This window comes from Rhizophagus irregularis, chromosome 8 (assembly GCF_026210795.1).
Source record: "Rhizophagus irregularis chromosome 8, complete sequence".
In the NCBI taxonomy this organism is placed as follows: Eukaryota; Fungi; Glomeromycota; class Glomeromycetes; order Glomerales; family Glomeraceae; genus Rhizophagus; species Rhizophagus irregularis.
This window is the reverse complement of record NC_089436.1, coordinates 2,535,088-2,552,340: the sequence shown is the minus strand read 5'-3', so window position 1 is coordinate 2,552,340 and position 17,253 is coordinate 2,535,088. Positions and strand designations below refer to the sequence as shown.

The 17,253-nt window shown below is 30.3% G+C and overlaps 7 protein-coding genes across 7 annotated transcripts; 6 read left to right on the top strand and 1 right to left on the bottom strand.

The window, feature by feature from the left end:
* Window positions 1-2: 2 nt before the first annotated feature.
* OCT59_028451 (uncharacterized protein) lies at window positions 3-2,552 on the bottom strand (the record flags this gene model as incomplete). Its single annotated transcript, XM_066147296.1, has 3 exons — window positions 3-411; window positions 492-1,482; window positions 1,571-2,552. The coding sequence occupies 3 exons, from the start codon at window positions 2,550-2,552 to the stop codon at window positions 3-5; spliced, it is 2,382 nt and encodes a 793-aa protein (XP_065994018.1).
* A 3,672-nt stretch (window positions 2,553-6,224) lies between these two features.
* OCT59_028450 (uncharacterized protein) lies at window positions 6,225-7,826 on the top strand (the record flags this gene model as incomplete). The annotated part of the gene is made up of 6 exons (XM_066147295.1): window positions 6,225-6,255; window positions 6,331-6,528; window positions 6,620-6,859; window positions 6,925-7,103; window positions 7,215-7,444; window positions 7,520-7,826. 6 exons carry the CDS (start codon window positions 6,225-6,227, stop codon window positions 7,824-7,826), a joined length of 1,185 nt encoding a protein of 394 aa, XP_065994017.1.
* A 1,324-nt stretch (window positions 7,827-9,150) lies between these two features.
* On the top strand, window positions 9,151-9,435 carry OCT59_028449 (uncharacterized protein; the record flags this gene model as incomplete). The annotated part of the gene is made up of 1 exon (XM_066147294.1): window positions 9,151-9,435. One exon carries the CDS (start codon window positions 9,151-9,153, stop codon window positions 9,433-9,435), a length of 285 nt encoding a protein of 94 aa, XP_065994016.1.
* Window positions 9,436-11,570: 2,135 nt separating this feature from the next.
* On the top strand, window positions 11,571-13,369 carry OCT59_028448 (uncharacterized protein; the record flags this gene model as incomplete). The annotated part of the gene is made up of 4 exons (XM_066147293.1): window positions 11,571-11,985; window positions 12,068-12,305; window positions 12,377-12,487; window positions 12,559-13,369. The coding sequence occupies 4 exons, from the start codon at window positions 11,571-11,573 to the stop codon at window positions 13,367-13,369; spliced, it is 1,575 nt and encodes a 524-aa protein (XP_065994015.1).
* A 77-nt stretch (window positions 13,370-13,446) lies between these two features.
* On the top strand, window positions 13,447-14,255 carry OCT59_028447 (uncharacterized protein; the record flags this gene model as incomplete). The annotated part of the gene is made up of 2 exons (XM_066147292.1): window positions 13,447-13,461; window positions 13,986-14,255. 2 exons carry the CDS (start codon window positions 13,447-13,449, stop codon window positions 14,253-14,255), a joined length of 285 nt encoding a protein of 94 aa, XP_065994014.1.
* A 1,105-nt stretch (window positions 14,256-15,360) lies between these two features.
* Window positions 15,361-16,471, top strand: OCT59_028446 (uncharacterized protein; the record flags this gene model as incomplete). Its single annotated transcript, XM_066147291.1, has 4 exons — window positions 15,361-15,364; window positions 15,753-15,915; window positions 15,990-16,176; window positions 16,256-16,471. 4 exons carry the CDS (start codon window positions 15,361-15,363, stop codon window positions 16,469-16,471), a joined length of 570 nt encoding a protein of 189 aa, XP_065994013.1.
* A 386-nt stretch (window positions 16,472-16,857) lies between these two features.
* OCT59_028445 (uncharacterized protein) lies at window positions 16,858-17,163 on the top strand (the record flags this gene model as incomplete). The annotated part of the gene is made up of 1 exon (XM_066147290.1): window positions 16,858-17,163. One exon carries the CDS (start codon window positions 16,858-16,860, stop codon window positions 17,161-17,163), a length of 306 nt encoding a protein of 101 aa, XP_065994012.1.
* Between the last annotated feature and the right edge of the window lie 90 nt (window positions 17,164-17,253).

The window sequence follows — 17,253 nt, the reverse complement described above, 5'->3', positions numbered from 1 at the left end:
AATTATATAAGAATTATGAATAATTGTACCTTTGGAAGAATTTTCATTTCTTCTTCAAGGCATTTTTGTAATTCGTCATACGAATCTAATGTAAACTTGCTTTTAAAAACTATCCTCATTGTTTTTGCTACATATACCCAACAAGCAATTATTACATTTTTCGCCATGTTAATGCGTGATTCTTGAATTCGTCGCAGAATGCTTCTGGATTCATTTTCCTTTAAGCTTGATGATTCTAAAAAACTATTAAGTATAAAAGGCATTATCATAGCGAGCCTAAGATAGTCAGACATCATGAAACTAGCATTGTGGCTAATTGGATTTGGCAAACGAGACCATTTTTTTGGTTTCTCTAAGTTCTTCCAGGCTTTGATAAACTCGTCCTCTCCTTTTTGTGAAAATAATTCGCACCTGTGGAAATCAAAAAGCTTTATTAAAAGATTTTGTTCGTTACATATCTAGCTAAAGTTAATTAAATTCTAAGATCATACGTTAATTTAAGAAGTCGTCCAATCTTCCCAGCAGTTGCATGATATACATCTTGAGGTGTCTGTAGATGCCTTTCTCTTAGCAGCCTATCCAAAATGCTAGGCCTTGTTCTTAGTCCGAACTCAGTACAAAGTCGTCTTTGCCTTGTGGTAGCAGGTTCATCAAATATCTCTTTAAATTGATCGTCAGTGATGTGATGATATCTTGATGTTGCTGGTACATCCTGAGAGAAGTTGGTAAGTGATTCTCGAGAGGCTGTACAAGTGCGGCAACCTTTATTGGCATTATGTCGTAATACACCACACATGTCATTCCCTTGTGGTAAATCAGCAGTTACGACACCTAAACCGGCTATCACCCAAGCATCTTGGCCATTCACTTCCATTAATTTTCCTTGTTCGAATTCTTTCATTTCAGAAATGAATGGCAACATGAATTCATTGAAATTACCACCGAAAGGAACAAACCCGAGAACAAAGTGATTTTTGAGCAACTTTCTTTGATGGGCAGGCATATTTCCAAACTGCACATAAACACCTCCTAACGAATGATAAACATTCCTAAATGTTCCAAAATCATCGTAGTATATGTCCAAAAACAGCTTATAAACCGGAATTGTTGGAGATGGTGGCTGCCTTATGGAAATATATTCTGAAGGATGTTGATAAGAGAACGTTGCATCACGAATGCGCCAGTGTGTATGATGTTTATAAAGTACTTCGGTAATTCGTAGTGTATCTGCAGCAACCTTTTCGGAAATTTGTGATGTTGTTATTGTCAAGAATGGTTCATCTTGTAACCAAACTTCTCCGGAAAGAGAGCGATTTTGTCTTAATTCTCCCTTAAAATTTCCAGGCAAGTCACTATAATCTAGAACTTTTTGGATTCTCAGCCGATACTGTTGGTTCTCTTCATTTAATAATATCGCTCTCAATCTGCCAAGTTTTCGCTCATTATCGTAATAGTAAACAAAATCGCCGCATTGGTATATCTCTATTATATACATATGAAAAAAGTGTTAGTCTCTTGTACTTTATTGCTTCGCCTCTCTACCATCAGCTTGCATTTAATAAATAATTACCCCCTGATATCATTAATTGTTCTTGACCGAAAAGAGGTGACTCTGCCCATAAGGTACCATGCCAGTACTCGGATTTTGTTTTTGAATCGACACCAGCACCAAAATACATTTCCTTTAATAGTGATGGGTTGTTAAGAACATTCCAAATGATATCACTTATTGAAAGTTGATATGCCATCTTTGAATCCTTTAAAGTTGATGGTGTTTTTTTTGATGAAATTGAGATAGATTTTGCTGATATTGAGGGAAGAGGAAGACGCTTCCTCCATGATCGAAATCTCCGAATATTCTTTACAATATGATCTCTATTAAATTCTGGTCTCATGATAATGTCAACAAGATCTTCATATGCATTTGTTGAAATATTATGTTTATAAATCCAACAAAATAAGGCAGCAGTAGTTAAATTTTGAAAATATGGAGCAAAATCACCATCAAAAGATGGTAACTTATCTTTAGCCAATGCTTCATCAACGAATAGCTTTTCTTCTGAGATATCAGAATCATGTCTTTCTTCATTATCTGACGACATTGTTTCATAATCTTCATCACTTTCTAAGGACATTATATAATCGCTTTCTGTTTCATTCTCTGATGATGTTGAAATCATGTTGGTATCACCTTCTTCATTATTGCTTCGTTGTTCTAAATCATCATCATTATCATTTCGTTGTTCTAAATGATCATTATCGCTTCGTTGTTCTAAATGATCATCATTGCTTCGTTGTTCTAAATCATCACCATTATCGCTTCGCTGTTCTATATGATCATCATCACTTCGTTGTTCTAAATCATCATCTCCGTCGCCATATTCATTATACTCTTCGCCACTAATATTATCATCTTCAAAATCTTTTTGTACCATTTTTTCATTGTCATCATTATCCGATAATAAAAATCTGTTGGGCAACCTTCTAAAATTATTACGGATACGAAAAGGTATTGCAGCAATATTCGCTTTTCGAGGTTTATTTCGTAACATGGCTATGACAATAATTATAATAAGGAATAATAAAATGAAATAAAATCATAAATTTAAAAAATGTCCATGCGCGTTTGTGTATTTAATTCATTAACTGCTTTTATAATATTTTCAATTGGATATCATAGTATCGTGACCGCAGCACATAAACGGAAATTTTGGGTTAACAAATTTCTTAACGGTTACATTAGTTCCTTGTCCGTGGTGCATTAACGGAAATTTTGGGCAATGATCTGGTTACATGTAAAGAAATTTTGTATGAAATCGTGACCGCAGGACATAAACGGAAATTTATATTACGAATTTCACGAAATTTCGAGAAAAAAAAATGTCAATGGTTACATTAGTTCTTGGATCACAGTACATTAATGGAAATCTTGGGGAAAATGATCTAAAATTGACGTGTTAACAACAGTTACATGTAAAGAAATTTTGTATGAATATCGTGCGTGACTGCAGAACATAAACGGAAATTTAGATTACTAATTTCTTAAATTTTGGGAAAATCGATCAGAAAAAAATGTCAATGGTTACATTCGTTAGTTCTTTGTCCACAGTACATTTTGGTAAAATGATCTAAAATTGACGTGCAAAGAAATTTTGTATGAATATTGTGACCGCGGGACATAAACGGAAATTTGAATTGATCGGGAAATTTTCTTAATGGCTACATTGGTTCTTTACTTACAATGCATTGACGAAATTTTGAGGCAATGATCTGATGAGTTGACTTCTTTAACGGTTATATATAAAGGAATTTATATGAATATTGTGACCGCAAGATATAAGCGGAAATTTAGATCATCAAATTTTGGGATAATTGATCGGAAAAAAAATTCGTTAATAGTTAGTTACATTAACTGTTAATGAATTATATAATGAACAACATCGTAACTATAGAAATTTGGGTTAACAAAGCTCTTGATTGATGTTTTGACGATTACATGTAAAGAAATTTATATAGGCTGCTGGACATAACGGAAATTGGGTTAACAAAGCTTTTCTGAAAAATTGACATTACATTTTAAGAATATCGTGATCGCAGCACATTTAGACAAGACAAATGATCAGAAAAAAATTGTTAGCAATTCGTGTTCCGGTTTATATGAAATTTTGATTTTTATGATTTTAAATTATTACGATCAATTATTATGATAAAATCACTAGTGGTGAGCTTTACGGATATATACAATTATAAAATTACATAAGATTTATTTTTTTATTGAAATAAATTGAAAAGAAGGTGAATATAGTAATATTGTGCGGTATTGTAATGAGATATAACTTCATATAATGGCAATATCAATTCTAACAAATAATTTTAAAGTGTTAAATATTTCAAATTATCACAAAATATTAAAGAATCAAATGATCATACTTTTTTCACCATCTGAGCCCAGTCTCCCATGGTCTTCATTCGGTTGTTACGAGACGGACGTTGCCATTTCTTTTTAATGTTGGTTTGGCGAAGATCGTTCAATCGGGTTTGTTCTTTTATTAGATCGTCTAGCGAGATCAATATCGTATTATCTATATATGAAAGAAATTATATGAATATTATCATACGTTATTTAATGAATTAATATGAGGTATTTTTTTTTTTTATACCTGTTTCTTCTCTACTAGGTTTGGGAGAGGACATTTTCTTTCTAACTTTTTTTTATTAGAAATCTAAAAACTCTGATCTGAGATGTGGTATTTTTATATGTAACTGATAAGATATGGACAGTCAAACTTTAAAAAAATATCAATTGAATTCTTTGGGAAAAAAGTACAAAGTAATTTTTTTTATAATATTATGACTGTGATATCATGACTGCACTACATAAAAGGAAATTTGGGTCAACAACTTGTAAAAGTTTTTTTTTAAAATAATTCCGAGATAGAGAATTAATGTAACAAATTCTGTCAATGCGCTGCAGATAAAAATCAATGTAATCATTAACAATTTTTTCCGATCAATTATTGATCTAAATTTCTATTTATTTATTGCGACCACGATATTCATGCCAAATTTTTCAGATCATTACCTAGATTCCACCAATGTGCTGCAGATAAAGATCTTTTGCAGATAAAGAATCAACAGAACTGTTGACAAAATTTTTTTCCGATCAGTTTTTTGATCTAAATTTCTGTTCATGTCCTGCGATCACCTTACATGTAACCGCAATTTTTCCATTGCCCAAAATTCATCAATTTACTGTATACATTGCACTAATATTGCACTGTTAAATATTTAATATAATATTTTTTCTATTAAGATTAAAAGAATAGTTAATAATTTATTATCAATCCTAATTATTAAAATAAATATATAATATATTAAACATATAAAAAATGTACTCTATTTAAGTATTAGGACAGCATAATATAGTACGTACAGTATAATTCTTCAACCCTGATTATGTAACCATTAACAAATTTTTTCTCCTGATCAATTATCCCGAAAATCCGTTTATGTCCTGCGATCACGATATTTCTGTCAAATTTTTCAGATTACCCCTGAATTCTATCAATGCGCTGCAGATAAAAAATCAATGTAACCATTAATAATTTTTTCCGATCAATTATTGACCTAAAGTTCTATTTATTTATTGCGACTACGATATTCATGTCAAATTTTTCAGATCATTACCCTAGATTCCACCAATGTGCTGCAGATAAAGATCTTTTGCAGATAAAGAATCAACAGAACTGTTGACAAATATTTTTCCGATCAATTTTTTGATCTAAATTTCTGTTTATGTCCTGCGATCACGATATTTCTGTCAAATTTTTCAGATTACCCCTGAATTCTATCAATGCGCTGCAGATAAAAAATCAATGTGTAACCATTAATAATTTTTATTATCCCCAAATCTGAATCTAAATTTCCTTTTATGTCCTGCGATCACCTTACATGTAACCGCAATTTTTCCATTGCCCATTAATATTGCACTGTTAAATATTTAATATAATATTTTTTCTATTAAGATTAAAAGAATAGTTAATAATTTATTATCAATCCTAATTATTAAAATAAATATATAATATATTAAACATATAAAAAATGTACTCTATTTAAGTATTAGGACAGCATAATATAGTACGTACAGTATAATTCTTCAACCCTGATTATGTAACCATTAACAAATTTTTTCTCCTGATCAATTATCCCGAAAATCCGTTTATGTCCTGCGATCACGATATTCATATATAGCTTCTTTACTTGTAACCGTTAATATTGCTCGAAATTACCATTAATGTTCTGCGGACAAAGAGCTAATATACCCATTAAGGATTTTCCCGATCAATTATTCCAATAATTTGAAAATTTTGTTGGCCAAATTTCCGTTTATGTCCTACGGTTACGATACTCATATATAATTTCTTTACATGTAACCGTTAAGACATCAAATTTTCCCAAAATTTTCTTCATAAAGAATCGATGTAACCATTAACAAATTCTTCCGATCAACTATCCAAGATTTAATGTAACCATGAACGTTTTTTTCGAGAATGCTAACCCAATTTCCTTTTATGTGCTGCGGTCACGATGTAATTTTTTCTTAATATTAGGAGAAATCTCTATAAATAAATAAAGATAATGCTGTATTCGTTTCGTCAGGAATCACCTATTTCTTTACGTTGCTACTAGCACAATACCAATAAGTACCATCTTGTTTGTTTATCATGACTAAACGCAGAGGAGTAACAGGAAAAGGTAATAAAATTATATTTTTGATTTGAAATTTTATATAGTAATTGCGCCTAATACTATTATAATGATACCTAAAAGACAAGACAACAAAAGCTGCAAAGACTACAAAAACTATTCGTACATATGTTGCCAACTCTTCACGTAATTATAATAAGGAAAGAGATGAAAGGAGAGAGGAAGGAAGTGAACATGAACAAGATAATTTACATGGACAAGATGTAGATATTGGAGAAGGTAATAATAGACAAGATGATGATATTGAAAGAATTATTTTGGGTAAATACCTTATAATAATTGTTTTATTATTCAATTGAAATGATATTTCTGCGAATTTATTTAAAAATAAATTTACTTCGTTATAATGAAGATATGCTTCCAGAGCAAGAAGAAAGAAATATTGAAAAAGAAAGAAGAGAAAATGAGAAGAAAGAGATGGAGAGGAGAGATAAAGAGAGAAGAGAAAAAGAAAGAAGAGAAAAAGAAAGAAGAGAAAAAGAAAGAAGAGAAAAAGAAAGAAGAGAGAAAGAGAGAAGAGAGAGGGATAGGAGAGAGAGGGATAGGAGAGAGCAAGATAAAGAACAAGAAGAAAATGAAAATGATGAAAGCGGTAAAACATAAAATCTGAACATAATTAATGAATATAATTTTATTCTCATTTAATATTACTTCTAGAGAGTGAAGAAGAAATTCCGGTTCAGTTTGGCGCAATGACCAATCAATTGCAAATTTGCAATTGGTTGGTCTTACATCCAAGTGTGCTACATTTGGCAAACAAAATGCTTGATGCCTCGACGAAGCAGCCATCAACAAATTTGCCACTAACCACCTCGACTTCGTCATCATCTGACAACGTAAAGTCCATTTCTTATTTTGGTTGTTACATTCTTACCAATTAAGAACAATCGTTATTACACAGCAGAATTACTGATGTATTATGTATTATTGATATTATTACTATTTAGGATAATTATCGTCTTATTGACGAAGAAATGAAATGTCTTTTTTTGCGAACTAGAAATCCGTCCGATCATGCGTTTGATAAAATAACACAAAAAATTTTTGGGCATGATGCTTATCAAAGCGTGGCGAAGTCAATTAACGAACGATATCGTAAATCATTTTCCGACTATCGATATCAATTGAAAAATGTACTTTCAACATTAGTAAAAGAATTTCGACAAATTGTAGAAAGGTGATCGATACGTTCATATCGTTATGTTGTTTTTACTACAATGATTTAATGATTTAAAATTTTTTTCTATTAAAGTGAATATACGGAAAGTTCAGATCCTACCGACGAGGAAGTAAACAACTTCATATCACGTGAGGTGGTTTTAAAGAGAATCTTAAGCCGATACGTTTCAGCCATCGATTTTACAAAATTATCGGAAACTTCACTAGATAAATTAATAGAATTCTTCAGAAAATGCTTCAAAATAGTCTGGGTTGAAACTGAAAGCGCAAATATCAAAGAAAAGGTTAAGGAGTTAGATGTTATTACAGAAGATCTAGAAATTCCTTTCCGTAGCGGAAGAAACATTGCTAGCTCTTTAAAACTCCATCTTTTTTCATAAATACAGTACATATCACATAAAAGACCGTGATAACATTGATATGTTTTTTATTCCTTTATTATAATAAAGATTACAATATATCATATTGTTTTAAAAGTTTATAGAATGTGACTTCACAAGTTAATAAGTTAATGTCGTAATAACTTCACTAACACAATTTGACGCTAAAATATAACTATTAATCTGTTATTTATGTCATTCTCTAAAAATTATTTTTTTATCGTAACCTTGACCTTATAATCATCAATTATCATAACTGCTTTACAGAAACTTTAAGTTTTCAAGTGATATCATTTCGATATCATTTCGATATTATTTCAATATTGATTTAATATCGATATGATATCGAAATAAAGTATTATCACTTCGATATCATTTCAATATTAAATCGATATTGAAATGATATCAAAATGATAATAGAAATGATATCGAAACAACATCTTTAAGTTTAATTTAAAGATATCATTTCGATATCATTTTAATTATCATTTCGATATCATTTCAATATCGATTTATTATCGAAATGATATCGAAGTGATAATACTTTATTTCGATATCATATCGATATTAAATCGATATTGAAATGATATCGAAATGATATCGAAATGATATCGAAATGATACCGTTAAGATAAACTTAACGATATCGATTCTATATTGATTAAAAATGGTAAGTTTCTGTAAAGTGTAATCGTTTTCTCATTTAATTTTTGATAAAAAAAAAAATTAACAATCTCTTAACGCAGTAACAATTAACATGTATATATACATACATAACAGGTCTTACAGTGATCGTACAAACCTTATTAGGGAATAGCACAATCAATAATCCAGTAATTTAGTAATAAAGAGTAATCAATAAATATCCCTTAAACAGATAATCGCATGTGGTAGAGTAGTTTGAGATAGGAAATCCGCATCGCAGCGGGTCTCTGGTTCGATTACTATGTATACCTTATGGCGATTATTATCGTAGAGTTCTAGCGGGCGAAAATTTCCCCATATCCTCCTGATAGGCGAAAATTTCCCAGTTAAACCTTTACAAATATTTTTTTTTATTATTTACTGGCAAATAAAACATATTTTACACGATATATTATTAATACGAATTTGATTATTTTATGTATTTATTTCAATATTACAAAAATTTCTTTTATTTAAAAAAAATGAGAATAGTAAAAAAAAATAATGAACTACTAGATTTCTTTTACTAAAAAATGAGAACAATTCATTAATTATAAAAATAAAAATCATTAAAAATTGCACAATACCTAAAAAATTACTAACTTGATTATGTTTAAAGTACTCATCCATGCTTTTAAAAGATGTCGGTGACAATTGTGATGATGATGATGATGATGGTGGCTGTGGTGGAGATGACAGAGACGATGATGATTGTGCTAAATAACTCTTTAATTCAAGCTTATATATCTCTTCTTCCTGACTTGAGATTTGATTTGAAAAAATATCGATCCACTTCAATAGATTTGCGTTTTCACGCTCAGTTTTGTCTAGCTTGGAAATCACTTGTTCACCGGCTGTCTCAACAGCTTTTTGGAAATCCTGGAGCTGTATCTGGAGATCAGATATTTCAATTTCTTTTTGTTTAAATTTTTTATATTGTCATTTTTTTTGTCTACGCCAGGCCGTTTTCCTAGAATGTAATGATGGTTTTCCCATTATTAAATGAAAAGAAAATTACCTTTTTTTTTTATCGAAAAAAGATGTTATTTATTATTGGGATTCAACAATTTTGGAAATTGTCCAATTGTACTGTCGTCAAAATTAGTTTAGTACAACGTAAAGATCTCGTGTATAATTCCTGTTTCAGTAACTACAGTAGTTCAGGGTTTTTTCCCTTCGGGGAAAAAACCATCCCATGAAATTATACCCAGGAGCGTGTGACTTATGGCCACTGTATTATCACGTGTATGATTATTATTATTTAAAGACTACATAAAAATTTGATAAATCCATAGAAGCCGCAATATTATATCTCGAAGAGCTTGGAAAATCACAAGTAACTGTGAAAAGGCTTCCGTAAAATGAGAAAAATTTGTCGTGCGCATCTTATAAATTCTCAATACAATAAAACCCAAAGATGATGAGATTTTAAGTGCGCTCTCATTCTCCTCCGTTAGTATTTTCCTTAATTTGTCGATTCTTTAGATTTACATTCGGCTTAATCTTCTCTTTACTATTTTTATATTTAATGTACCTTTCTACTAATTTCTTCCAAAGGACGTTACGCAAATTATTATAAATTTGTAACACGTCAGCGTATCCTTAAAAGAATTCATCGATCCACACAATTCAGGCAGCATTACTCAAGCTCAAATGGCACGTTTGCTTTTTGAGTCGTACAAATCACTACCGAAGTGGATTAGAAAGATAATTTTTGGCGAATTGAAGCCATTATTTAGGAACGATGTACTTGAACGATTCGTCAAATCAAATTTTGAAAAATGATCAAATTTCCAGATATTTTAATGGTAACGATAATCCAGCTTCAACAAGCTTTTTTCAATATCATCCCTAATAAATAAAATGTTAGCGTTTTTATGATATTAGGTACTATAATAAAAAAATTATCTTTTATCACATTTTATTTACATTGGAGTGAAGAAGCGCAATTATGCAAGACGGGTCACAATTTTTTTTTATGATAATAATAATATAATAAACTTATAATACACTATAATATAAAATAAAAAAAATATGCTATAAATTTTCGTATAAGTATTATACTTAAATTATTGAAGAATCAGATTTCCGATCATGTGTTCCAACATTCAGTTGCTAATATCAAAATAATATTTTGATGATCTTAAAAAATTTTGTTAAAAAGACAATATACTTATTTTGGTCATATAGAAAATAATCAAAATTATATAACGATTGTTACCATCATAAAAAGTTATTGTGGCGAAGCAAAATTATAATTATACTGTTTATTTCCACCTCCTGAATTTTCTACTAACATAGTAATTTCATCTGAAGGATTCATGTGTTAAAATCCATTTCAGTTTGTTGATCCCCAAAATTTAATTTTTCGTTCTCACTACTAAGCATATTTAGTATTCATGTCATATTAAGGTAAGTTGCGCTCTCTGTGTTTATAAGAGAGTTTAACTTTAGATGCTTGAGAGGGTTCAAGGAACCCGTAGTGTTATTAGGAAACCAATATCAATACAATTTTTTTTTGCAAAAAAAAGTTTTTTTGCTAATAGGTGTATAAACACGATATGGAATTTTATTCGATCACAAAGAAAAAAAAGAAAAATTGAAAAAAGATTCTACTCGATCATGATTTAATTACAATATCCGTAATCATATGATGAGATTAATTTCGAAAAAAAGAAAAGTCTAATTATTGACTCAATCTAATCTATTTAATTTCGAAAAAGAAAAAAAAATTCTTTTTTCCATTGTTTTTATTGTACCGTATGATTTTTTTAAGGAAAAAAAGTAATATAATCACGATATGAAAAAATTACTTGTTCATGATTTAATCACAATATCCATCATTATATTAAATAATTAATCAGATTTTTTTTCCCTTAAAAAAATCTGTATTACACGATGTAATAGATCAATGGCAAAAAATAATTTTTATTTTCGAAATTAACCGTATTTTTACTCGATCATGATGTGGTAAGATTAAAATTATTTAAATAAAAAAAAAATTCAATTGAAAAAATTTTTTGACCCACATTTTTTAACTCATAGAAACCATTATCAAAAAATGTCTTCTCAAGATCGTAATAAGCCTGTACAAGAAAAAGAAAGTCATAGACGGAGCTCTCTTATTAAGCATTGGGAACCTTCGCAACCGCCTTCGCAATCGCCTTCGCAATCGCCTTCGCAATCGCAATCTCAACCTCAATGGTCACAACAATATTTATCTCAATCATCTCAACTTTTACCTTCCTTACGTTCGTCACAGCAACAGTATCCATATCCCTCTCAACGTTTTTCGTCACGGCAACATTCTCCATACCCCTTGTACCCATACCCCTCGTCACAACAACAGTCTCCATACCCCTCGTCACAACAACAGTCTCCATACCCCTCGTCACAACAACAGCTTCCATACCCCTCGTATTCCTCACAACACTTGCAGCATCCTTCAACACAATTACTTTCTGATGAAGAAATTGGTCTGTATTATTATAATATTCAGTATTTGAAGAAATCTTCAATAACAGAACAATAACTTGTAACGTTATTTCTATCATATAGATAATTTACTCGCTACACTATTTCTACAAATCGAGGACATCATGTCCAGAGCCGTTAATCCTGTTTATGTCCGACAATCTATTGCAGAACGCTTTGCCATGACGCTCCCTGAACATTTACATGATCAAATCGAGCAGATGATCCACAGAGGCAAGCGTTCTAGTGAAGAACGAAGCCGCACTTCCTCATCGTCTACACCTATTATGACAACCCCAACTCTCACACGGACGGATTCAATGTAACGAATATGATTTTTTCATATTTATAATCTTATAATCTTCATATTAACATAATGTTTTTTAAAATTAGGGATACCTTGGAAGAAATTCCTCTTATAACTCAAAGTAGTACTAGTACTTCTTCTCTTGGTATTGCTATACCTTCTGTTACATCTTCAACTCTCCCTCGGATGAATCCAATGTAACAAATATATTTTTTTCATATTTATCATCTTGTAATCTTCATATAACAATGTTTTCTTTAAAAATTAGGAATGATATGGAAGAAGAACTCTTAAGCTCAGGCTTACAGCTGCCAAAATTCTATCTCAAGAATCAAAGATATCCAACATCGATTCGCCCTTATGCAAATTCTCCTGAAAAGTTCACAGATCGTGATACAAATATATCATATAACCAGAAGAGAATTTCTAATATTATATCGTTGCAAAACTCTATCCCAAAGTGGTTAAGAATAATAGTGATTAACGAATTAAAATCATTATTCCTAAGAACAAGAAACTTAGATAAAAGCAACAATAATCAAATTATAGAAGATTTCTTAGCGTCATTGTTACCAACTTTTATGAACGATCATCCTGACATATTACATAATGTAGCAAAAAGTTTTCGTAAAACCTGGTCGTACTGGAGAAATACATTATGGGATAACATTAAGCTTAGATACGAAACTTATCAAAAACGTAAAGAAAAAGACGAAAGTCTTGATTTCAAGCCGTACTTAAAAGGTCGTCATATTGAAGAAATATTCAACCTTTGGTTGAAATTTTCGGACAAGCCGATATCTCAAGAAAACGAAAATTCGCTTAAAAATTTAATTCTTTTTGGATTCCACTGTTTAGAAATTTATAACAGTGATGCACGTGACCGTTTTTTTACTCACACCGGAAACCTTTATACGGTTAATAATATTTTTAACAATTTATCTGGATATAATATTGGTTCTTCGATTGATTTATCAAAGTATGAAATTGAAAATAATGATGATGATGATTCAAATTCCAGCTCTGAGGATGAACCAAAGCCGAAATCAAAGAAATCTACTAAAAAGCGAAAAAAATAATATATATTATGTAGATTTTTTTCAATTTAAATTTTTAGCGTAGAAAAGTAAAGTATCTGGTCGTGTGTTGAAGTTTGATGAGAGGTTCGTATGTAAATTTATAAAACAAATTTTTCTTTTTTTTTTTAAAAAAAAAAAATTCTATGTAAAAAACCATCATTTTAAAAACCAGGTCAAATGATTATAATTATCATTGTTACTACAACAATAATTTTTTTCTTTGTATCTATATATATATATATATATATATTTTTTTACTTTCACAATCTAAAAGAAGACGGGTAGATAGTATATTCTTTATCATTTTTATTTCTATTGTATAACATTATTGCCAAAATAAAACTTCAAATTTGCAACCAAAATTAACGAACATTCATTCACATTCTTTAACTGAATCGAACACGGCGATATCATTTAGATTTTTTTTGGTACAATTATGAAACATCACGGCGATATCATTTAGATAATTTTTTTACAATTACAAACCGATATCACGAAGATATCATGCAGTGTTTTTTTAAAATAAATCAAATCATTTTTATTAGTATATTGGATTTTATAATACAATAATAAAATATTAAATTGAGTTAATCGTGAAGGTTATTTTTAAAAACAGCAACAGCAACATCAACATCAACTTCACCAACAACATCTACAACAACATCATCAGCAATATCAACGGCAACAACAATCCATTTATAAACCTCAATCACAATATTATCCTGAATTTGGACGTAATTACAGACCATTTCGATTGCAATATCCTTATGAGGATGAACAACTACCTCGTTTACAATATTGCCCAGGTGTCCACATTTTGAAGAGGAGACAACAATCTCAATCAACCAGACAAGCAGAAATCATTAATTTGGAAGAGGAGCAATGACGCAGCACATGAAAAATTTTTCTCGTTTAATGGAAGCCTCTACACAGTTAACTGTGATTTTCCAAGTACTTCTGGTTATAACGTCGCGACATCAATAAATTTATCAAAATACGACGTGATCTTTCAATATGTACTTCCGATGTTGATTCTGACATCACTGATCCATCAAATTACTGACTTCCATATTGAACAATTTTTTTTTATATTTTCTGCAATATGAATTTAACATTATCACCATATCAATTTGGCATTCAAGATGATATTCAAAAAATGTCCGTTAACTCTTTATTAGGTTGTAAAAATTGAAAAATATTTCATACAATAAAAGTATAAAAAAAAAGTTCACCCTGCCACCACGGCCCAGATAAACTTTCGAAATTTGCCACTGCTACCAGCAACTCATGGTAAATTTCGTAAGAAAAAAAAATTTCAAAATTTTTTTTTTAAAAAAATAAACTATTTATAAATCAAAAAATTTACAATTTCTTCTGGAGAACGAAACTCTTCGTTGAACGGCACGACCTCCAGTTCATTTTTACATTCACTACTGTTGTGCCCAGCTTTCCAGCAGCGTATACAATAATTACCCCATCAAAACTGCGATTTTAAATTGGGGCAACTTTTTACAGAATGGCCAAAATACTTACAAATTTTACAGGCCTCTTTATACTGGATGGTTGTAAGGAATTAGCCAGTTGTTGTTCGTCATAGATATTAACACATCTCTCGAAGAATATAATATTCTTGGTGAAGAAGGTGTTGACAGTGGGAGGTAGGGTATAATTTTCGTCACATTGCTTAAAGGCTAAAGCCAATAGTGTTACCGTACCGTTTAAATATAATCTCATGTTACGCCTGTTCAAAATCCGGTTTATTTATTTTTGATTGGACTGATAAGTGACACGAAAAGTTTTTTTGTAATTAAGATGTGTAATTATGACGTATAGTGCAATATAATTGGGTTTGTGAAACTTGAGTATGACTAAAAAAAAAATATTTGATTTCACATGATGATTAACATTAACTGACCAATAAAATTTATCGAATTTTGCATTCGAATTACAATAAGAATGTGGGTTTCGTAAGATTTAGTAAACAAAGAAAAATGGGTAAGTAAATTTGCTTGCTATTCCTTTGTCACAAAGGCTGAATTAAAATATTCCTTTCGTCATGAAAGGCTAAATGCTTGGTTAAAATAATCGATATTCCTTTTGTCACGAAAGGCTAAAATAAGATTCCTTTCATCACGAAAGGCTAAAATAAGATTCCTTTCATCACGAAAGGCTAAAATAAGATTCCTTTCGTCCCGAAAGGCTAAAATATGTTTCCTTTCATCTTTAACATTCCCATTCCTTTGTTAAAATATGATATTTAATATTCCTTTATTGAAATCAAATATATTATATGAAAAAGTATATATCAAGAATGAATCATTTTTCTTTTTTTTAATATAAAGTATTAATTTATTATTTTTAATTTTATTTAATAATAATATAGGTAAGAAAAGACATGAATGTTGTCGTGATCATAAATTATCAGTTTTCTTCGGTGGTAAGAACACGAAAGAGTTAAAAGGGATAAAATCGAAAGACGTTAAGGGATGGTTAAAGAATAGATTTTCTTACAATTTTGTACATATCAGAAAGGATCCTGATTGGGGGTAATGAAATAAAATAATTAATATATACAATTTTTAATTAATAATTTAATTAAATGAACATTTGTTATATTTAGGCATGGATTTGTGCACTTCGAAAATGATGATGATAAAACTAGATTTTACAATTATGTGAGAAACAAAAAATTTATCGGACCTCTAAGTAAAACAATTATGTTCGCAGAAGCACGTCCAAAAGGAGGAGATGATGATGATTATGATGATGATGATGATGATGATGACGACGATGATGATGGACGATCTGTAAGCACTATTATTACATTAATGAAATATAAATTAATGAAGGAATTATTACTTATTAAAATTTTTTATAAAAAATTAGAATACACAAAACCAATCACTACAATCCCCGGTACAGCCGCCCCTATCACAACCATCACCACAATCATCACCGTTACAACTCCCACCACCACAATCACCACAATCATCACCGGTACAACTCCCACCACCACAATCACCACAACCATCACAATCACAATTACCAGCTTACAATATTTTTGAAGTCGAAATTAATATCACAATTACCAGCTTACAATAGATATTTTTATTTTTAATGTGAAAAATCTCTCTGTTGATGTAAATATTAATAATACGAAACTCATATTTGTCAAATTTGAGTACGATTTGCCAAAAGATCCTGAGGGATCCAATTGCCTATTAAGAGAAGCAGTTTTTCCGGACAAGGAAGTTATTCTAAATCTGGAATTACCCAAAAGGCAAGTTTATATATTAAATTAGTAAAATTGTAATTTAATTTATAATTTAAAAACTAATAATTAATTTTTTTCGATCATGATGTGGTAAGATCAACGCAAAAAAAAAGGGATAAAAAAATTTTTTTTTTTATTCAATTAATTATTTCTTTTTTTTTTATATTTAGATATTTGTTTTTTTTTTGACTTGCATTTTTTAACTATCATTAAAATGTCTTCTCAAGATTTTGATAAAGAACAAGGAATTCGTAAAAAAGGCTCGCTTATTAAACATTGGCAGCCATCGCAACCGCAATATCAACAACCTCAGTCTCAACAACCGCAACAATCTCAACCCCAAACTCTATTTCAGTGGCCGCGACAACCTCAACAATTTCAACAATCTCAACCTCAACAATTTCAATGGCCGCAACCACCTCAATCTCAATGGCCTCAACAACCTCAACAACCTCAACAACCTTCAATGGTCGCAACAACTTCAACAATCTCAACCTTAATGGTCGCAACACCTCAATAGCTATAAGAGTATCAATCGTCGCCGCTACCTCAATCATCGCTCTATCGTCTATCATCGCCTCAAATTGGTCAAGAAGAAATAGGTGACTTA